The 23,119-nt window shown below is 46.6% G+C and overlaps 1 protein-coding gene across 1 annotated transcript; it reads right to left on the reverse strand.

Annotated features, from left to right (window-relative positions):
- Positions 1 to 10,272: 10,272 nt before the first annotated feature.
- LOC103635844 (LOB domain-containing protein 40) lies at positions 10,273 to 11,578 on the reverse strand. The gene has a single exon (XM_008658223.4). The coding sequence runs from the start codon at positions 11,465 to 11,467 to the stop codon at positions 10,616 to 10,618; it is 852 nt and encodes a 283-aa protein (XP_008656445.1). The 5' UTR covers positions 11,468 to 11,578; the 3' UTR covers positions 10,273 to 10,615.
- Between the last annotated feature and the right edge of the window lie 11,541 nt (positions 11,579 to 23,119).

The following is a 23,119-nucleotide window of genomic DNA, read 5'->3' on the forward strand; positions in this document are numbered from 1 at the left end:
GCAATATGATAATCTTTCTCAATGACTAGGAGCTGCATGCTCTACGACATGTGGCCTAAAATATAGTGGAACATATGCCACTTGATCAAACTGCCCCCAAGATGAATAATAATAAAAACTTACGGGTCCTAGTCCATATGATATAGGAATTCGCGGTTGCTCAAAAGGAGAATATGTTATTGCTTTGTGAGATGCATTCCCTTATCAATTCCACTTCTAATACTTGTGCTTTGGAGACAATTTTGATGATTGGACCTTTCTTGGCCAATTTCAATTTCGTTTTCTTCGTGTATTTATCCAGAAGTTCATCAAACTTAAGCCTCAACATTTACTCTTATGCTTGTCATGACTCATACCTCATTAGCTTTATGAGCATCCTCCATATTTTCTCTGTCTTGATAGATATGCTCAAAAGGAAGATCTTCTTGATCCAAGGGAAGCCAACTTAGCCATAGCTAATTTTGGTTGCTCCTCCTCTAGCCCTAATTAGAAAGAGCTAAATCGGTCATGCATAGATTAAAATGACTCATCAACCTTTTATGCTTTATTATCTATATTCCTTAAATAAACTAGAGAAATTTTCAATAGATGATATTTTTCCAAGAAAGAACTAACTAGGTTAGTTTTTAGAATTGACTTAACCAATTTTCCATGTTTAATGGAATCAATAGGCATTTGCTTCACCTAGGGAGATTTTGCCAGCCAAATGTCTTTTGGGATTGTAACTCAAGGATTGAATATGCAACCAGAGGGGAGGGTAAATGGGAGCCAATAAAAATGTTTGCATGTAAGCAATCTTGGCTTGAATCTCAAATGTTCAACATAAACCTCTATGACACCAAAACCTATCCACAAGATCCAAAACTAAGAACACTTCGACCAATTGATGGTTGGATGCCTTGAACAAGTTCATGAGAAGAATATCAAGTTATCAAGACAAACACAACTCAAAACGAGTGGATTTTGGAAAGTCCAAGAAGAAGTAAATCAAGAACTTCTTTGATCAGTGCGACAGTGCCGCTCCTCTGGCTGGCAGTACCACCACCTACGTGATAGTGCCCTCAATCAAAATGCTCTATTAGAACGAAATTTTCTGAGTAGTGAGACAGAGAGAATTCAAGAGTGTTATAGGAGTTTGAGCACCAAAAGGTCAAATCTTGAGGATCGATAATAAAACTTAAACTCGTATTGGGGTTTTCTCTAGGAAGTACAATTCAGTTAGAGACTTGTGCACAAGCTGAATAAGACCATATCAGAGGTGCCAATGGTTCTAGCAATATTTCTCAAGTTTCTATTCACCCCAAAAATCTCTCTCAAACTTAGATTTCAAGAATCCAACAGAAATACCAATCAAATGAGTTTGGGAAGAGAGAAATCAATACAAGAACTAACAATCATTACACTTGGGTAGGGATAAAAATGTGAAGATAACAGTGTGGATAAGGCCACACTTCCTAAAAGTCACAAGTATATAAGTGGCAAGAACAAGAGCCCATATGGATCTTCTAACATAAGAAAATAGCGAGAAAAAACTACAAGCTAGACAGATAGTTGTTTGGTGCAGCCCTTCCTCATTATTTATAGAAAGTTTTTCCACATCCCTAAACTACCCTAGATACATAGAGTTTATCCACTCAACCAGGGGCAAAATAAGCCAACTCCTAATATATCGATCTGACGGTCATGCTCCTTTCACAAAGTTGTTTTGCCTTCATGCACCCTGATCTGTGATGGCTACATGTGCCATCTCTGATTCCCTTCCAAACAGCATTGCTAGGTTTTGAGTCCAAACCCACAAAACTAGCGTTGGGTGGTTTTGAGGCTCAACCACCAAATCTTCGCAGGTAGTGTACTACATACATGTCTCTCATGTCTAAAACACATGTCGCATCAGTCCTCAACTGCTTCGCCTACATGATCCACCCCACCATGCCCTCACGTCGGCTGATGTCCCAACCTATTAGCGACCGCATGTGATCACTTAGCTTCTACAGTCCCTTAGTCAAGACCCAACGCTCGTCCTTCGCTACTCCCGATCTATCAACACGAACTCGTATGACCTTCACCTTAGTTGTGGACCATCGCACATGGACTCCACACTAGTGCATCACAAGCCATAAGTCATGTTGTATACACACTCACGCCTTGGTTAGTTTACACGACTCAACCCAAGACACTATTTCGTTAATAATCACTCATTACAAACTTAAATCACAAGGGCATATCTTACCATTGTGTTCATAATAATTAATAACCGTGTTGTCCTCTAGAATATCTCAAATTTGCAACTCATGGACAACACCTTTATCTCAACTTGAGGGCTCCACATCTCTCACTACCGGACTCGCCTTCTTTGCCGAGTGTTACACTCAGTAAACATTTTATCGGCAAAGGGTTCTTTGTCGAGTGTCAAAAAACACTCGGCAAATTAAGAATCACAAAAAAACCGCAAAACATTTTTTAAAATTATGGGGGACCACTTCCCAACCACCGACATTGCTCTACACATCAACTCTAATCATTTTCACCATTTTTTGAATCAAATTTACGTGTTTTGTGAATGTGAGATTCGAACTCGCAACCTCTCGCGTGTGTATAATCTTCTTTACCACTACACTACTACATCTATTGTGCTTATATTACGTTTTCATTCCTCATATATTATAACAAACCGAGAGTAATTTGATTATTTGAGGCACTAAATGAATTCAATTGAAAATGTTGTCAACTATAGAGTTGCATAACTTTTCAAGATATACAACTTCTATTTTGATAGTTTCTACATCTGAGGCCGTTTACAAAATTTGAATTTCAAATTTGAAAACTTTACACGAATTTTTCTGTGATAAGAGGATTTCAAATAAAAAATTGTCAAATACAAAATTTCATTACATTTCAAGACCTACTACTTTTATTTTGGTGGGTTTTCCATCTGAGGTAGTTTGAAAAATTCAAATTCTAAAATTTAAATATAGTTTTGCATGATAAGATGATTTCAAACTAAAACATTGTCAACTACAAAGTTTTATAACTCTTCAATACATACAACTTTCATGTTGGTGGTTTTTCCTTTCGAGATTGTTTTCAAAATTCAAATTTTAAATTTTTTGAACTCAAACGTAGTTTTCGTTGACAAGATGACTTCAAATGAAAAGGTTGCAAACTACAAAATTTATAACTTCTCAAGATCTACAAAATTTATTTTAGTTGTTTGGCCATTTATTTATCCCACATAATGGTTCTAACATTATGCACAAATCTTATACAACTCTCTTGTAGTTTCATAAACAATGAAAGAGATATATGTTTTATGAACAAATTTACTTTTATTTTGTCATATGAAGAAATTCTCAAAATATAAATTGTACATCATGATGAGTTATACAAATTTGAAGTTGAAAACCTTTTCATTTGAATTAATTTACTACTTCAAAATATGATTTTTAAATTTGTTGGGGCGAAGGCGAAGACGCTACCCTTCGCTCGATGCCTTCGCCGATCTCGCCGCACCAACGGAGGCAAAGCGACTGGCGGTTTCTACCCCTCGTCCAACAGGCTACAAGACGAAGGCCTACGACGAGGTCGCTCCGTCTCGTGGCCTCGTCCAACGCGAAGGCCCACGTAGAATTCAGCCCATTGTAACAGGCCCCGCGCGGCTGCGCGCATTACGGGCCCGGTTTGTGAGGGCTTTTCTGTAATGACAGTTTGTAACCCTGCTATATTGTTGGTGCATCTGTCAGACTCCAAAGCAAAGCTGAGGCGTGCTACGTATCTGTGCTTGACCCCTGTGGGTGAAGTAATGACTGCAACGGCGCCTGCCCCCGCATGGCACCATGTGCCGTCGCAATGGATTGTCCACACCTTCTCTGCGGACGGGTCTGGCTGTGTTATTGGCCGAGTCCAGTCGACGACGAAGTCTGCCAGGACTTGTGACTTGATGGCTGTCCTGGGTTCGAATGTGATGTGGTAGCCAGATAGTTCGGCTGCCCATTTGGCAATCTGGACTGATGCCTCCGGATTTCTAAACAATTCTCCGAGTCCCCTGTCTGAGGTGACCCGGATCTTGAACCAGTGTTGTGCTGACCGCATGCGGCGAAGCTGCGATGTAGAGCAACAGGGGTAGCAAGGGGTCGGGGCTTGTAAGAATCGCCAACTCTGACAGGTACTGCTTTAATGAAGCGAAGGCCGCCGCCTGCTCTGGTCCCCATGCGAAGTCTTTTGCGCCACGGAGTGTTTTGAGGAAAGGGAGGCTTCGCTCTGCGGACTTGGAGATGAATCTGTTGAGGGTGGCCAATCTGCCTGTCAGTCGTTGGACGTCTCTGGCTGACTGCGGGGGCGTCATGTTGATGATGGCCTGGATTTTGGTTGGATTGGCTTCAATCCCGCGGTGCGACACCAGGTAGCCCAATATTTTCCCCTGGCAAACGTCGAAGACGCACTTTTCGGGGTTTAGGCGAAGTCATGTGTCCCGCATGTTCGCAAACGTTTTGGCGAGGTCAGCCAGATGGTCCTCCTTGCTTCTGCTGGCGACGACGATGTCGTCCACATACGTAAATATGTTTCTGCCGACATGGCTCTCGAGCACCATTTTGGTGAGTCGAGAGAATGTGGACCCGGCGTTCTTAAGTCCCTCCGGCATTCTGATGAAGCAATACGTGCCGAAGGGTGTTATGAAACTGGTGCTTGCCTTGTCTTCCTCCTTCATATATATTTGATGGTAGTCGGAGAAGCAATCAAGGAGTGACATGACTTCGCACCCGGCCGCACTATCGATGATTTTGTCGATCCGAGGCAGCGGGAAGTTGTCCTTGGGGCAGGCCTTGTTGAGACTGGTGAAATCAATGCACATCCGCCATTTGCCGCTCTTCTTCTGCACCATCACTACGTTGGCGAGCCATGTAGGGTAGGCGTTTGGCTCGATAAATTGGGCCTCAAGCAGGCGATGTACCTCGGCCTTGGTGGCTTCTGTCTTCTCATCAGACATCTTGCGCAGCCGCTGTTTCTTCGGCCTCACCGAAGGGTCGATTCCCAAGCTGTGCTCGATGATGGAGCGATTGACTCCGACCAGGTCGAGGGCGGACCAGGCGAAGACGTCTTTATTTTTGGACAGACAGCAGAGGAGTCTCTCCTCGTCATGCGAAGTGAGGTCTTCGCTGATGGTGACCGTTTGCTTGGGCGTTGCCTGGTCGAGGGGGACAGTCTTTGTCCCGTCATTGCTCTGCAGCTGTGCTTTGTCATGTTCTTTGGCGGTTGGGCTGGCAGACTCGGGGACCTCGCGCTGGGCCGTGAGGCAGTGTACGTTCCTTTGTCCGGGAACGAAGTCTCTTTCTATGTTGCGCGCGGCCTGTTGGTTGTCGTAGACTGTGATGGCGCCCTGCGGACCTGGGATCTTCATGCACAGGTAGAGTCCGTGAATGGCTGCCTCAAACTTGTTGATGGAGCCCCAACCAATTATGGCGTTGTACGGGTACACCATGTCGACGATGTCGAATGTGACTTGCTCACTTCGTGCATTGGGTGCTACACCAAAGGAGAGGGGTAGCTCTATTTTGCCGACAGGAAAGGTGCCCTTGCCGCCGAAGCCATACAGTGGGTTGTCCGAAGGCTTAAGCAGGCTGTGGCTTATGCCCATGCGGTCGAAGGCATGGAGGAAAATGATATCCGCCTGGCTGCCATTGTCGACTAAGACTTTGTGCAGGTCCCAGCCTGCCACGCTGCAGTTGATAACCATGGCGTCGATATGGGGTGCGCTGCACAGATCGACGTCTCAGGCGTCGAAGGTCAATGGCACATGGGACCACTTTGTCTGCATGACTGGACCGGTGACGGCGACGTGGTTGATGCTGCGGTAATGGTCCCTCTTCTGTCGCTTTGTGTCGAAGTCGGCGCTGGACCCCCCAGTGATCATGTGAATGACTCCACGATACGGCTGATCGGCGAAGTCTTCTTGCTTTGGGGCTTGGGGGTGGTTGGGGTGGTGGATGTTTTGCTGTTGCTGGTGTGGAGGTGGGGGTGGGGGAGGTACGATTTGTACCTCCTGGTGGTGCGGTGGATGCGGAGCGGGGCCGTGGTTGTATGGCTAAGGGGGTTGCTGATATGTGTGCGCGACAACTCTAGGGTTGTCGGCTGGTTGCGCCCATGCCATCCTTTCTCTGGTGGCCTTCGTCTCTGGGCAGTCTCTTGTAGGGTGCACGCAGTCTTCGCCGTGGAACAAGCAGTAAAATCTGCGCGGCTGCTGCGCACGTCCCCGGCCCCGACCGCGAGTTCCGTTTCCGTGGCCCTGGGGGGATACTCCTGGCGGCGAGGGGCCTCGCCAGCGGGGTGCTGGTTGGCGATGTTGTGCACCTGCTGCTGATTGCGGCCGTCCCGACCGGAGTCTGCCTGCGAGGGCCTCGTCCACGTGCGGCTGGACTGCGGAGGGTCTTTGGGTTTCCTCTGAGACTCGACTTTGCGCTGGTGGAGCTCTTCGGATCTGGCGTATTTTTTGAATAGCTGATACAACTCCTGGAGGTTCCTAGGCGGATCCCTGATGCAGTGGCTGTAAAGGACGCCACCCCGAAGGCCACTGATGGCGTAGTGAATGGCGATTTGGTCATCAACCGAAGGCAGTTGTGACTTGAGAGTCAGAAACTTGCGGTAGTACTCCCGCAGAGTTTCTCTTTCCAGCTACTTGCAGAGTGAAAGTTCAGCCAAGGCGTCGGTGTCTGGGCAGTACCCTTGGAAGTTGAGCAAGAATTTGTCCCGGAGACTTCTCCAGGAGTCGATGGACAATGGGGGCAACCTGGTGTACCAAGTGAGGGCTGGGCCTTCGAGGTCGATGATGAATGACTTGGCCATCGTGGCGTCGTCCCCTCCGGATGATACAACGGCGACCTGATAGCTCATGATATACTGTGCTGGGTCAGTGCTGCCGTTGTACTTGGGATAGGTCCCTGCCCTAAAGTTGGCGGGCCATGGTGACACTTGCAGGTGGGGCGCCAGAGGACTCTGCTCGTCAAGGTAGTTGACACCTTGGAATGCTGCGGCGTGCGGAATGGCGTGTCCGCGCTGAGGGATGAACGGGTCTTCGATTTGCGCGCGTTGTTGGAGGGGTGGGCCGTGTTGCAGACCGAGTTGACCTTCGCGCTGCATGAGCGCGATCTCTTGCTCAAGCTCCTGAGCCTTTTGCTCTTCGTCGCGTATCATCTGGCGCACCTTGGCTTGTGTAGACACACGTTGGCTCTTGGCCTCGAGGATCTCTTTTTGCTTCTGGAGGTTGCGGTTCTTGATGCGCAGAGCACGCAGCTATAGTTGTTCCTCTGCTGAAACGTCGATGACTTCGCCGTCCTCAGTGGCATCCGCGCCCTCTGGTGGAGCGATGCCTGGGGGAGGTTGCGGTTGCCCTCCGGAGCTGCAGGTGTGGAGATTGCCTTCGGGTGTGAGTCAGCCGCGTGGACAAGGCCGAGGCCTCCACGCGCTCGGAGGTTGAGCGGACGCGTGCACAGCTCATGGACTCATACCGCGAGCTGGGTGCGCGGACTGCTGACTTCGAGGTGCCCGACCGAGAGGCGGGCCTTCGCTTCCTCGAGTGGTTGCAAGAGGAACTGCTGGTACTCCCGACCCTCGTGGAGGGCTTCATGTCCTTTGCCTCCCTCGTCACCTGTGAAGGGGCTATGAATGCGCTGTCCCGCGAGGGGTGCAAACACTATGAGGTCTTCGACCGGTCCGATGAAAACTTTGGGCGCGAAATTTTTAAGGTCAAAGACCCTATGGTGAAGGATTCCGCGGGGGCACTCTTCGATCGGATGTGGGGTCCTCATGGCCGGGAGGCGGTTAGGGAGCGGTCTGATCGGGCGAGAGAGCAGGTAAGGCTTGTCTTTTGTTTCGTGTGGTTGAATGTGGGTACATGTGGGTTTGCTGAATGAGTGTGCTGTTGCTGCAGATGGCGCGTGCCGAGGATGTCGAAGACCTTGGGGATCTGAACGGCACGCGGCCCGAGGCCGAGGTCAACCCGGTGCTGCCCGAGGCTGAGGTCAACCCTGAAGCTGTTGAGGGCTCCTCCGCCGGACCTGTGCCCACTGTGTCTAGTGAAGGCTCCTTGCCAGCCCCTGCACCAACGGCGGAGGGCCCCCTGAAGGCGGTGGCGGAGCTGGCAGCGGAGGATCCCAAGGCGGCGGCCGGGCGGTCTGCTTCACACGGGCCAGATCTCCGACGAGCAGGAGCAAGGAGGGCAGGCGAGTGGTCAAACGGTTTCAAAAGGAGGCTAGGGTTTTGCGGCGCGCAGAAAGAGCACCTAACCCGCGCCGCCTCGCCCCCTTTTATACACAGGACGTGACGCTTCGGGAAACCCACAGTCCAACAGTGCCGCGTCCGTCAACGGTCACATCAAAAACCCCCGCGGAACCACTTCGAGCGAGGGCAGCGTCTCCACCATCTAGCGACGCCTTCGGCACCAGATGACTTAGTCGAACTGGTCCCTCGGAGGGCAGATGTTGGGGCGAAGGCGAAGACGCTACCCTTCGCTCGATGCCTTCGCCGATCTCGCCGCACCAACGGAGGCAAAGCGACTGGCGGTTTCTACCCCTCGTCCAACACGCTGCAAGACGAAGGGCCCTTGAGAGGCTAGATTAATAGAGCAATTGCGACTGGCCCTTGAGAGGCAAAGCGACTGGCGGTTTCTACCCCGCGTCCTTAATCCTTGACGCTGGGCACTCAGGCACCTATAAATACCCCCGCACAGTGCCCTTGAGAGGCTAGATTAACAGAGCAATTGCCTTCCTGAGCTAAAACCTTGCTTGCGTAACTTTCACTCCCCCGTTGGATCATCTTGCACGGAGCACAAGTTCCAACAAAATTGTCTTTGCCTAGTGTTGAAAAAACACTCAGCAAAGAAGCTCTTTGCCGAGTGTTTTATTTTTTACACTCGGCAAAGAAGCTCTTTGCCGAGTGTTTTATTTTTGACACTCGGCAAAGAGCTTCTTTGTCGAGTGTTTTCTTTTATCGAGGGTTTTTTGCTTGGCACTCGACAAAGAGCTTCTTTGCCGAGTGCCCAAAAAAACACTCGGCAAAGAGCCGAATTCCGGTAGCGTCTCTTCATGACAATTGCGTTGAATTAATGTGGGTCTGGCCTAAATTAATATTCAATAATAGTCAATGCTAAAGGCTCACTTTAATGTTGTGGTATAGTAGTACTTTAGTACCATACCGGAAGTTCAATGAATAAATCAATCAACTTAAATAGGTGGACTATTGATGCATCTATTGAGAAGCTGAGAAAAGGATGAAGGACTGCCACACGCAGACGTGCGCCGCCAGCTAGGTCGAGGCCGAGGCCATGGAAGATCGGACCTTGGTCCGAATATTCCTTCCTAAAGGTTGCACATTTTGTCTGGAGTGATGACCGTCCATTACTATCGCCTGTTACTGTCCGTTTTCTATGTTATGGCTAATAACGGACGGGCTGTAATGGCTGTCAGTTTCCGGTCCTAATGGTGATCGTTACTGTCCGTTCCCCTCCCTCTGCGCGTGTACAAATACAGAGACGAAGGAGGTGTTGGTTCTTCTAGTTACGTACGAACAGTCTCAGACGCGTTGCACTCAGCCCATTCCCGTCCCACCTTCTGCGAGCACAGAGAGAGTGGGAGAGCAGGCCTCCGAAATCGCCGTCCACAGAGCTACACTTGCACGGGTGTGATCAGGTTTTGGGGAGCGTACTCGCGACTGCTCGCTTCGTTCGCTCGACCAACGCTGATCAAGTTTCTCGTCGCTGACGCCGTTCAAGGGATTGCACTGCGTACATATGCCTGCATAGACTGATTACGACTACGTCGAACATACACACGAGATGTCTCGTATGAATGGAGCCACTAATGCCTTGAGCATCGGTCCCTCCGCATGATACACTCTAATCTTCATATTTGTGCATGTTTTATTGTTGTTTACTGCTTATGTGAGTAGTGATACACACATGCACATACATGTCGTCACATACATCACTCTTGTTTTCTGGATTAAATTAAAACTGATAATGTCTATTTCTCTAACAAATTGAGCTTGGAGCTTTAGGTGAATCAACAAATGCTAGCCAATTGGAAATCTATTTGCCATGAAGACCAATTGAATTACATTAGTCCGTTGTTGAGCTTTAGAAAATCTCAACCGTCCTTTACCAATTGTTGATTGGATCACTTAACAAAGTATATTGCAACTAGAAGTATTATCCACAAACAAATTATGTCACTTGTAATATTTAAGGTCCTCTAAAATTTGAATCGATGGCAAATCTTTAGCCGCTTTTGGTTGTCAATGCTGGAATTCGCTTATGCTATGAAGGTAAATGATTGTCATATTCTGGCCAACAAGGCAGTACATCATCACTTGTGTACAGGACGAAAGAAAGAAGTCCTACGACAACGCTAAACCATGATGTACATGTCCTGTCCACCAGTCTTTTACAAGGAAGGAAATATGGGGAAAAACGACGATGCGAAAGCTAGGAAATCTGTTGTTGTTGACTGCTGTTTGTCCCATGACACCGCTGGGCCACAAAACTATTTGTTCTATTTTGTTCACTATAGTTGAGTGAGATCAGGCGAGAGTTCAGGCCGGCAGCTGCATGCCTGCATCCGGAGGTCGCTCAACCCAGCGTGAGCTCCAGCCCAACGTCCTCTTCTGCCTCCTGATCCGCTACCAGCACCTGGTTGCTGACTGGCGGCGCGGCCTCAGCTTGCTTCACGAGGGAGGCCGCCTCGGCGCCGGCGTCCTCCTCCGACCCCTGCAGCTGCAGGTGGTGGTGGTGGCTGGCCGCGGACTCCTCGCCGTGCTCAAGCTCGACGACCATCGGCACCGGCACCAGCTCCTCCGCCTCTTGTTGCTGCCCCAAAGGAGGGCTGCGCGACGCGCGTTTCTTGCCGGCGTTGCCCTTAAGAAGCTTGGCCTGCTTGGATGAGTTGTTGGAAGACGAACCGGCGCGCTTGACTCCCGCGCGGGCGAAGCGGAGGAGGTCGGCCGCGACGGCGGCGTCCGGATCTTTGGGGAAGTGGCGGATGTCGCAGGCGGCGCCGAGTGGCGGCGGCGCCGCAGCCGCAGCGTCGGCCTGCACGACGAGGTCCCCCTTGACGAGCACGGCGTCGACGGCGTCGACGCACTTCTGCCACTGGCCCGACCAGAGCAGGCCGACGGAGCCGTACAGCGGGTTGACGATGCGGCCGCACGCCTCGTAGAGCAGGGAGCGGAAGACCGACGCGCGGGAGTCGGCGTCGTCTGGCGCGGCGGCGATCAGGTTGAGCAGCCCCGCCCGGCCGTAGAACTTGGCGAGGAAGAAGGTGGCGTTGGCCTGCGCCTCGGGGTTCTCCATCCACTGCAGGCAGGGGCGGATGGTGCAGGCGTCGGTGCAGCCCTTGCGCAGGACGCGGCAGCCGCTGCAGCTCGTGATCATCCGCGCCTTCGCCCCTCCGGTGGCGGAGACAGATCCACTGATCGGGAGCATGCTTCCTGCCGAGTTTCCTGCCCTATACGAACGAACCCGGCCGCCGCGCCCACGTTGTTGGAGACGGGGAGGGCGTGTGGACGGTTTTATAAGCGGAGGCCGCAGGACAGTGGGCTGCTGCCTGCGCAGGGCGCCGGTGGTTTTGGAGGGCTGGCGGGAGGCGGATTCGGCGTCCGAGGAATGGATTCTACTGCAGTAGCAGCGTTCCAAAGCAGGATGGATATGCCTCGCGGCAGAAGAATCCAAAAGCGTAGATATGCACGGGCCATCTTTATATTTAATGTAATGTAACATTGAGAAGCCAAAGTCAGATGCTCTAGAATTGATTGTTAAAGCCTTAATGTTTCTGCATTTCCATTTCACATTTCTAAAATAGTCCCTGTAGTATAGTAGGTTCACAGTTTCTGTTTTTTTCTTTCTTTCTTACAAGTGAAAAACATTCGACCATTTTAGATCAGTATATTGACGAAAAGGCGAAAAAGCGAAAAGGCGATTCTGGAGGCGCCCTGGGGGCAAAGCCTTCGCTCGTCCCCGCCCGGCGACCCAGCTCAGGCGAGTCTCCTCTCCGACGCGGTCGACGCCTTGCCCCGGTCGGCCGGGTTCGGCGGCCCATACCATGGCCGCAATACCTCGGGCATCGGAGGGCATGGAGAGATCAGAGTTCGTGCGCGTTGGATCTGAGCCGCCCTCCAACCTCCAGATGCATCAATCGAAGATGAATCCTGGGATTTTGCGGAAGGATCACAGAAGGTATGATTCCGAATCGCATAATCTATCTGGTCATGTTGAAATTGAGGATCAATCGATTGTGAATCAAGAATTTTATGCTTGCAAGAATGATTCCCCGCTTGAATTTGTCGATTTGCGGAGTATGAAAATCAAACATACTCCTATGATGCTTCGTTGGAATTCCGGGAGAAATCAAACCCTGAATCCCTGGAAATTTCATGGCGACATGATTCCGTCCTGGATCACGCCCCCTCGGGGCGATGCTGTTTTGCCTCAATTTCGGGAATCTAGAGGGTGTTTTGAGGAAAAGTGTAAGTCGGTGGCCAAGAAAACTGAAAAAGTTGAGGGGCTTTGGGGAAAAATACCTGAATCAGGTATATCGCGGACTGGGAACGCCGAATCGGCTCATTTGTCTTCCCCTCCAAACCCTAAATCGCATACCTACATCTCTTCCCCCGTGCTCGCTTCAAAACCACAAATTGAAAGATTTGTTGGGCATTTCTGGGGGAGATCTCAGAAGTCTTATGCTAGTGTGGTGAAAGCTAAGAGGGCTCCGATCGTTGCTGTGAAGATGCAACCAAGAGGAGCAGGTCGGCGTGGAGCTGCGCGCGGATATGGTCGTGGTTCTGGCCACGACCACGTCTGGAGGCGAATCGAAGATGGAGCTGTACAAAATCAAAGAGGTGGTCGCAATATTGAGGAGGCGGATTTGGGAGAGGAGGGTGATACCTTGAATCAAGGTAACCCATCTCCCTGGGAAGGTCAAGCTAATAGATCTGAAGAAAAGAATGAAGATAGTTGGAAAGGAAATCCCCATCCTATGGGAGAAGATGGCCCCAAAGATTCTCACGTGAAAAAAGAGGTAACCCGCAATTTTAATCTGGATAGATCTGGCTGTGCTTTCTGTCACTTTAAGAACCATCTTACTAAGGATTGTCGACATCGCTTTCCTTGTGACATTTGTGGTTGTGATGATCATGTTGTGTTTGATTGCAAAAATGCTTGCCTTGGAATTTTGGTCCGGAACTTTGTGCTGCACAAGTTGAGGATCAGAGTTTTTTCTATATTGAAGAAAAAGTGGATAATAGGATGATTAAAGAAAAATCCAGCACTGCTATTATCACGGTTATTCAAGGGAATGTTGGAGAAAAACAGATTGAATTGGAATTCATGAACATGTTAGGCAAGAACTTATGGAGATGGTTTGCTAGATCTGTGGGGGACAATAAGTTTGTAATGAGATTTCCAGATCCTAAGATGATAGGTGATCTTGGATACTTTAGACCTTTGGGCATGAGAACAACTAAAGCTCAGATTACAATTGACCCTTGGACACCTGCAGTCAATGCTAAAGGTTGCTTGCAAAAAGGTTGGTTCAGGATTAGTGGCATTCCAATGGAGCAAAGCTCTCTGGTGACAATTGCAAAAGTTGGTGGGCTCGTGGGTAAGGTGATTGAAATTGATGAAAGAACCAGACTCAGAAATGAATATGTGAGAGCTAGAATTGCTTGCAGGGATGTCACGGCTGTTCCTGGAGTTGTGGAAAGTTCTCTTGGATTGTTTTTGTATGATTTTTTCTTTGAAAGGGAAATACACTCGGAAGAGGATGAACAATCTCTAGAGACTGGGATTAGAGTTGATGACTCTTACCAGAAAGCTGCAAAAAGATCCAAATATGAAGGTAAAATGCAGAAAGATAAGAAAGTGGATTATGGGAATCTTGATGATGGAAACATTAAACAGCATGATGAATGTAGTAAAAAAACTCAAAGCGTTACATATCAAATGCAAGGGCTTGACAAGAATACAAGCAAAGGAAAAAATGTGGGAGTTGAAGAAATTAAAACTGGTAAATCTTATTCCAGTTGTTCTGGTGAAGAGAAGAACAAAGTGCATATAACCGATAGTGAGGATGATGATGATAGTGACCTTGGAGAGGAACTCATGGCAATGAAAAATCGTGGATCTAGATCAAACAACCATACTATGTGGAATATGCAGGCTGACCCAATAGACAATCTGAATTCTCGGAATATAAACCAGACTAAATCCTCAAAATGCTCTATCATTATTGAAGAACTTGATCTCAATGAGAAGGAAGTGGAAAACTCTGAAGAACTTATTTCTGGTACTCAAGGTAGCTCGATTCTGAATGTTTCTCAAGAGGAAGGCGAAGATCTTTCAGATCAAAGAAAGAAAGCTGATGGCATTATGCATCATGAAGATAGTCAGAAATTTATGCCTTCACCCATCCCGGTGAGAAGGGTCAGTGAGCGACTTAAAAAAGATATGGTATTAGAATTGAAGAGAAGAACAGAAGAATGGCTGTGAAAAGGAATCTGGAAGGTAACTCTTGTATTCCCAAATCTAATTTTTCATGTTTAGCTTCTAAAGAAATTATTGATATCAGCAAGAAAATGGGGGTTAATATGAATGATCAAAATATGGAATCTATTGAGTTACTAAAAGAAATGGAATTAGCTAGACAATGTTTGGGCCAGAAAAAAATGAGATTCTTCAGAAAAAAGAGGAAGATAATATGGTTAAGCAAAATGATGAATGTATAGGGATTCAAGACCATGAAGAATCTGAAACAGATGACTTCATTTTGGTCCAATCCAGGAAAAAAAAGAGAATATAGAAAAGGAGTTAAGAAAGGGTGTAAAGGCAAGACACAAGAAATTCTTGGCCTCAATAAAAAATCAGAAACACTGGGAAAATCCCAAAAAGTGTGGATGATAATAATACAAATAAAAATGGTTTAAAATGAAAGGCCTCCTTTGGAATTGTAGAGGTATTAGGAAGAAAGGGGTTGCTCCTCTTATGAGACAGTTGATTAGTCAATATAAATTCCAGTTTATTGGCCTGCAAGAAACTATGATTGGGGATTGTGATGATTTCATCACAAGAAAATTGGACCCCTCTGGGGAATACCTATGGCTTTGGTCTCCTGCTAAAGGAAAATCTGGAGGCATTCTTGTGGGTTCTAGAATTGATGATCTTGATGTGGGATCTTTTAAGAAGGGAAATCATATTCTCCAGGTGAATTACTGGGATAAAACCCTTTTGTGTAAATGGAATCTTATGGTGATATATGGTCCTGCTCAGGAGAAATACAAAGACATTTTTTGAAAGAGCTTGATGATTTCTGTGAAAATAGCAGAGAGCCTTACATTGTGGGAGGAGATTTCAATATTATTCGATTCTCTTATGAAAAGAATAGAGAGCACACCTTACACAAGCACTCTGCCCCTTTTAATGATTTGATTTGTAAGCACAACTTGGTGGAAATTCATATGGTTTCTGGTGGATTTACTTGGTCTAATAATCAGGCAACGCCCACTTTGGTTAAGTTGGATAGGGTCCTGATGAGTGGGAGCTGGGAAAATATCTTTCCTCTTGTTAAGGTTAAGAAACTTCCCAGGAATATCTCTGATCATAATCCCCTTGTTGTTGACTCTGAAAATTTGAGTAAAAAAATGCAATCCTCATTTGTTTTTGAGATTGGCTGGTTAAAGCATCCAGATTTTAAACAGATTATTGGGAGGATTTGGAATAAGACTTGTAGGGCTAAAAGTACTTTGGATAAGATTCAACAAAAATTGAAGTTGTGTAAGCAGTATCTTAAAGGTTGGGATTGGAATCTCAAAGGTGTGAAAAAAGAGAAGGGATCATATTGGTTATGAGTTGAGAAAATTGGAAGAAATTGAAGAATCTGATCTATTGAACAGTAATCAGATTGAATATAGATGTTCTCTTATGACTGAAATTTTGATGATGCTTGATGAGGAAGAACTATTCTGGAAGCAGAGGGCTCATGAAAACTGGCTCCTTCAGGGCGATGGAAATAATGAGTATTTCCACCGTATTGTGAATGGTCGAAAAAGGAAAAACAACATAATTTTTCTTGAAGAAGGAGATAAAAAATCTTTGGGGATGAAAACATTTTGCTGCATGCAACGGAGTACTATTCAGGCTTGTTTGGTCCTGCCCCTGGAAATATGTTCCAAATTGATAGGGAGGTTTGGGATGGACTTGAGCAGTTGAATGAGTTAGACAATAATGTGCTATGTGATCATTTCTCTGAAAAAGAGATTAAAGAGGCACTCTTTCAGATGGAGAAAAATAAAGCTGCGGGTCCTGACAGTATTCCTGCTGAGTTTTATCAGATTTGTTGGGACATTGTTAAAAAAGATATTGTTAGTCTTTTTCAGGACTTTCATGCTGGGCATTTGGATGTTAGTAGACTTAATTATGGCATCATTACTCTGCTTCCTAAGAATAAAGAAGCTACCAAAATTCAACAGTATAGACCCATATGCCTTCTTAACTGCATATATAAGTTGATTACTAAGGTCTTGACCATAAGAATCGAACCTTATGCTCAGAAGTTGATTAGTGAGCATCAGACTGCCTTTATCAAAGGGAGAAATATAATGACTGGTGTTATGATTCTTCATGAAATCATGCATGAGACTAAAAAAAGGAAGGAGACTGGTATTATTTTGAAACTGGATTTTGAGAAAGCTTATGATAAAGTCAACTGGGATTTTTTATTCCTTACCCTTCAAAATAGGGGTTTTGGCAATAAATGGATGATGTGGATGCATATGGTTGTCGAGGGTGGCACTGTTAGTGTGAAAATAAATAATCAGATTGGTAAATATATTAAGAGTTACAAAGGTGTTCGACAGGGAGATCCACTCTCGCCTATCCTCTTTAATTTTGTGGCTGATAGCCTTGCTAGAATGATGGACAAAGCATGTGCTAATGGGGTTTTGAATGGTTTGGGTAGGCATTTGATCCCCAATGGGGTGATCTTGTTACAGTATGCCGATGATACTATCATTTGTATGGAAAATGATTTATCCAAAGCTAGAAATCTAAAAATGCTCTTGTACATTTTGAAAGGGAATTAGGCTTACACCTAGTTCCTAAATGATTTTGGTGGTTGAAATTGCCCAACACAAATAATTGGACTAACTAGTTTGCTCTAGTGTATAAGTTATACAGGTGCCAAAGGTTCACACTCAGCCAATAAAAAGACCAAGTATTGGGTTCAACAAAAGAGCAAAGGGACAACCGAAGGCACCTCTGGTCTGGCGCACCGGACTGTCCGGTGTGCCACCGGACAGTGTCCAGTGCACCACCGGACAGTGTCCGGTGCACCAGAGGACTCCAACTCAAACTCGTCACCTTCGGGAAAATCCAGAGGCGCTCCGCTATAATTCACCGGACTGTCCGGTGTACACCGGACAGTGTCCGGTGCTCCAAGGAAGAGCGGCTCTGGAACTCGCCAGCTTCGGGAATTCGCAACGGCTAGTCCGCTATAATTCACCGGACATGTCCGGTGTACACCGGACTGTCCGGTGTGACAACGAAGCAACGGATACTTCGGCGCCAACGGCTACCTGCAGCGCATTGAATGCGCGCTAGCGCGCGCAGAAGTCAGGCACGCCCATACTGGCGCACCGGACACTCTACAGTACATGTCCGGTGCGCCACCGGACATTCAGGCGGGCCCAGAAGACAGAGCTCCAACGGTCGGAACCCAACGGCTTTGGTGACGTGGCTGGCGCACCGGACATGTCCGGTGTGCACCGGACTGTCCGGTGTGCACCGGACTGTCCGGTGCACCATACGACAGTCAGCCCCACCAAACAGCTAGTTTGGTGGTTGGGGCTATAAATACCCCCAACCACCCCACATTCAAGTCATCCAAGTTTTCCACTTCTCAACCACTTACAAGAGCTAGGCATTCAATTCTAGACACACCCAAGTGATCAAATCCTCTCCAATTCCACACAAGGCTTTAGTGATTAGCGAGAGAGATTTGTCGTGTTCTTTTGAGCTCTTGCGCTTGGATTGCTTCTTTTCTTTCTCACTTGTTCTTGTGATCAAAACTCAATTGTAACCAAGGCAAGAGGCACCAATTGTGTGGTGGCCCTTGCGGGGAAGCTTTGTTCCCGTTTGATTGAGAAGAAGAAGCTCACTCGGTCCGAGGGACCGTTTGAGAGAGGGAAAGGGTTGAAAGAGACCCGGTCTTTGTGACCACCTCAATGGGGAGTAGGTTTGCGAGAACCGAACCTCGATAAAACAAATCCACATGTCACACTCCTTATTCGCTTGCGATTTGTTTAGCACCCTCTCTCGCGGACTTGTTTTTATTTCTAACACTAACCCGGCTTGTAGTTGTGATTAACTTTGTAAATTTCAGTTTCGCCCTATTCACCCCCCTCTAGGCGACTATCAATTGGTATCAGAGCCGGTGCTTCATTAGAGCCTAACCGCTCGAAGTGATGTTAGGAGATCACGCCAAGAAGGAGATGGAGACCGGCGAAAAGCCCACTACAAGCCACGGGAAGACTTCATCGAAAGAGTCCCGCAACAAGAGGAAGGAGAAGAAAGACTCCTCCAAAGGGAAGGAGAAGAAATCTTCTTCAGACAACAAAGAGAAGAAGGAGAAATCTTCTTCCCGCAAGCCGCATCGGAGTGGGGACAAGAAAAAGAGGATGAGGAAGGTGGTCTACTACGAGACCGATTCTTCATCGACATCCACCTCCGGCTCCGACGCGGCGTCCGTCACTTCTAAGCGCCAAGAGCGGAAGAAGTACAGTAAGATCCCCCTACGCTACCCTCGCATTCCTAAACATACACCTTTACTTTCCGTCCCATTGGGCAAACCACCATCGTTTGATGGTGAAGATTATGCTAGGTGGAGTGATTTAATGCGATTTCATCTAACCTCGGTCCACAAAAGTATATGGGATGTTGTTGAGTTTGGTGCACAGGTACCATCCGTAGGGGATGAAGACTATGATGAGAATGAAGTGGCCCAAATCGAGCACTTCAACTCCCAAGCCACAACCATACTCCTCGCCTCTCTAAGTAGAGAGGAATATAACAAGGTGCAAGGGTTGAAGAGTGCGAAGGAGATTTGGGACTTACTCAAGACCGCGCACGAGGGTGATGAACTCACCAAGATCACCAAGCGGGAAACAATCGAGGGGGAGCTCGGTCGCTTTCGTCTTCGCCAAGGGGAGGAGCCACAAGATATGTACAACCGACTCAAAACCTTGGTGAATCAAGTGCGCAACCTCGGGAGCAAGAAATGGGATGACCACGAGGTGGTTAAGGTTATTCTAAGATCACTTATTTTCCTCAACCCTACTCAAGTACAATTAATTCGTGGTAATCCAAGATATACACTAATGACTCCCGAGGAAGTAATCGGGAATTTTGTGAGCTTTGAATACATGATCAAGGGCTCGAAGAAAATCAACGAGCTAGATGATCCCTCCACATCCGCGGCACAACTGGTCGCATTTAAGGCGACGGAGGAGAAGAAGGAGGAGTCTACACCGAGTAGACAACCAATCGACGCCTCAAAGCTCGACAATGAGGAAATGACGCTCGTCATCAAGAGCTTCCGCCAAATCCTCAAACAAAGGAGGGGGAAGGACTACAAACCCCGCTCCAAGAAAGTGTGCTACAAATGTGGTAAGCCCGATCATTTCATTGCAAAATGTCCTATATCTAGTGACAGTGATAGGGGCGACGACAAGAAGGGAAAGAAGAGAGAAAAGAAGAGGTACTACAAGAAGAAGGGCGGCGATGCCCATGTTTGCCGAGAGTGGGACTCCGACGAGAGCTCCACCGAGTCCTCCTCCGACGAGGACGCCGCCAACATCGCCGTCACCAAGGGACTTCTCTTCCCAAACGTCGGCCACAAGTGCCTCATGGCAAAGGACGGCAAAAGGAAGAAGGTTAAATCTAAATCCTCCACTAAATATGAGTCTTCTAGTGATGATAATATTAGTGATGAGGAGGATAATTTGCATACCCTTTTTGCCAACCTTAACATGGAACAAAAGGAAAAATTAAATGAATTAATTAGTGCTATTCATGAAAAGGATGACCTTTTGGATTCCCAAGAGGACTTCCTAATTAAGGAAAACAAGAAACATGTTAAGGTTAAAAATGCTTATGCTCTAGAAGTAGAAAAATGTCAAAAACTATCTAGTGAGCTAAGCACTTGCCATGACACTATTGCCAACCTTAGAAATGAAAATGCAAAATTAATTGCTAAGGTTGATTCTAATGCTTGTAATGTTTCGATTCCCAATCTTAGAGATGATAATGTTAATTTGCTTGCTAAGATTGATGAATTGAATGTATCTCTTGCTAGCCTTAGAGTAAAGAATGAAAACTTGATTGCTAAGGCCAAAGAACTAGATGTTTGCAATGTTACAATTTCCGATCTTAGAGATAACAATGATATTTTGCGTGCTAAGATCATTGAACTTAATTCATGCAAACCCTCTACATCTATTTTTGAGCAAGTATCTATTTGTACTAGATGTAGAGATGTTGATATTAATGCTATTCATGATCACATGGCCTTAATTAAACAACAAAATGATCATATAGCAATATTAGATGCTAAAATTGCCGAGCATAACTTAGAGAATGAAAAGTTTAAATTTGCTAGAAGTATGCTCTATAATGGGAGACGCCCTGGCATTAAGGATGGCATCGGCTTCCAAAGGGGAGAAAATGTCAAAATTAGTGCCCCTCCTAAGAAATTGTCAAACTTTGTTAAGGGAAAGGCTCCCATGCCTCAGGATAACGAGGGTTACATTTTATACCCTGCCGGTTATCCCGAGAGCAAAATTAGGAGAATTCATTTTAGGAAGTCTCACTCTGGCCCTAATCATGCATTTATGTATAAGGGTGAGACATCTAGCTCTAGGCAACCAACCCGTGCTAAGTTGCCTAAAAAGAAAACTCCTAGTGCATCAAATGATCATAGCATTTCATTTAAAACTTTTGATGCATCTTATGTTTTGACTAACAAATCCGGCAAAGTAGTTGCCAAGTTTGTTGGGGGCAAACACAAGGGATCAAAGACTTGTGTTTGGGTACCCAAAGTTCTTGTTTCTAATGCCAAAGGACCCAAAACAGTTTGGGTACCTAAAGTCAAGAACTAAAATTGTTTTGTAGGTTTATGCATCCGGGGGCTCAAGTTGGATAATCGACAGCGGGTGCACAAACCACATGACAGGGGAGAAGAAAATGTTCTCCTCCTATGAGAAAAACCAAGATCCCCAACGAGCTATTACATTCGGGGATGGAAATCAAGGTTTGGTCAAAGGATTGGGTAAAATTGCTATATCTCCTGACCATTCTATTTCCAATGTTTTTCTTGTAGATTCATTAGATTACAATTTGCTTTCCGTTTCTCAATTATGCAAAATGGGTTACAACTGTCTATTCACTGATGTAGGTGTCACTGTCTTTAGAAGAAGTGATGATTCAATAGCATTTAACGGAGTGTTAGAGGGTCAGCTATACTTGGTAGATTTTGATAGAGCTGAACTCAACACTTGCTTAATTGCTAATACTAACATGGGTTGGCTCTGGCACCGCCGACTAGCCCATGTTGGGATGAAGAATCTTCATAAGCTTCTAAAGGGAGAACACATTTTAGGATTAACAAATGTTCATTTTGAGAAAGACAGGATTTGTAGTGCATGCCAAGCAGGGAAGCAAGTTGGAGTCCATCATCCACACAAGAACATCATGACGACCGACAGGCCGCTTGAGCTACTCCACAAGGATCTATTCGGCCCGATTGCTTATATAAGCATCGGCGGGAGTAAGTATTGTCTTGTAATAGTGGATGATTATTCTCGCTTCACTTGGGTATTCTTTTTGCAGGAAAAATCTCAAACCCAAGAGACCTTAAAGGGATTCTTGAGACGGGCTCAAAATGAGTTCGGCTTAAAGATCAAGAAAATAAGAAGCGACAACGGGACGGAGTTCAAGAACTCTCAAATTGAAGGCTTTCTTGAGGAAGAGGGCATCAAGCATGAGTTCTCTTCTCCCTACACGCCACAACAAAATGGTGTAGTGGAGAGGAAGAATCGAACTCTATTGGACATGGCAAGAACCATGCTTGATGAGTACAAGACTTCGGATCGGTTTTGGGCTGAGGCGGTCAACACCGCCTGCTACGCCATCAACCGGTTATATCTCCACCGAATCCTCAAGAAGACATCATACGAACTCCTTACCGGTAAAAAGCCCAATATTTCATATTTTAGAGTCTTTGGTAGCAAATGTTTTATTCTTGTTAAAAGAGGTAGAAAATCTAAATTTGCTCCTAAGACTGTAGAAGGCTTTTTACTAGGATATGATTCAAACACAAGGGCATATAGGGTCTTTAACAAGTCCAATGGACAAGTTGAAGTTTCTTGTGACGTTGTGTTTGATGAGACTAACGGCTCTCAAGTAGAGCGTGTTGATCTTGATGAGATAGGTGATGTAGAGGCTCCATGCATCGCGCTAAGGAACATGTCCATTGGGGATGTGTGTCCTAAGGAATCCAAAGAGCCTCCAAATGCACAAGATCAACCGTCCTCCTCCACGCAAGCATCTCCACCAACTCAAAATGAGGATGAAGCTCAAGTTGATGAAGTAGAAGATCAAGCAAATGAGCCACCTCAAGATGACGGCAATGATCAAGGGGGAGAAGCAAATGATCAAGGCAAGGAGGATGAAGAACCAAGGCCGCCACACCCAAGAGTCCACCAAGCAATCCAACGAGATCACCCCGTCGACACCATCCTCGGCGACATTCATAAGGGGGTAACCACTAGATCTCGTGTTGCACATTTTTGTGAGCATTACTCTTTTGTTTCCTCTATTGAGCCACATAGGGTAGAGGAAGCACTACAAGATTCGGATTGGGTGATGGCGATGCAAGAGGAGCTCAACAACTTCACTAGGAATGAGGTATGGCAGTTAGTTCCACGTCCTAATCAAAATGTTGTAGGAACCAAATGGGTCTTCCGCAACAAGCAAGACGAACATGGTGTGGTGACAAGGAACAAAGCCCGACTTGTGGCCAAGGGATACTCC

The sequence above is a fragment of the Zea mays genome, chromosome 8 (genome assembly GCF_902167145.1).
Source record: "Zea mays cultivar B73 chromosome 8, Zm-B73-REFERENCE-NAM-5.0, whole genome shotgun sequence".
NCBI lineage: Eukaryota > Viridiplantae > Streptophyta > Magnoliopsida > Poales > Poaceae > Zea > Zea mays.

Bases quoted from the DNA above. Each gene is read 5' to 3' on its own strand.
- LOC103635844 (XM_008658223.4), bottom strand. From the start codon at position 11,467: ATGCTCCCGATCAGTGGATCTGTCTCCGCCACCGGAGGGGCGAAGGCG.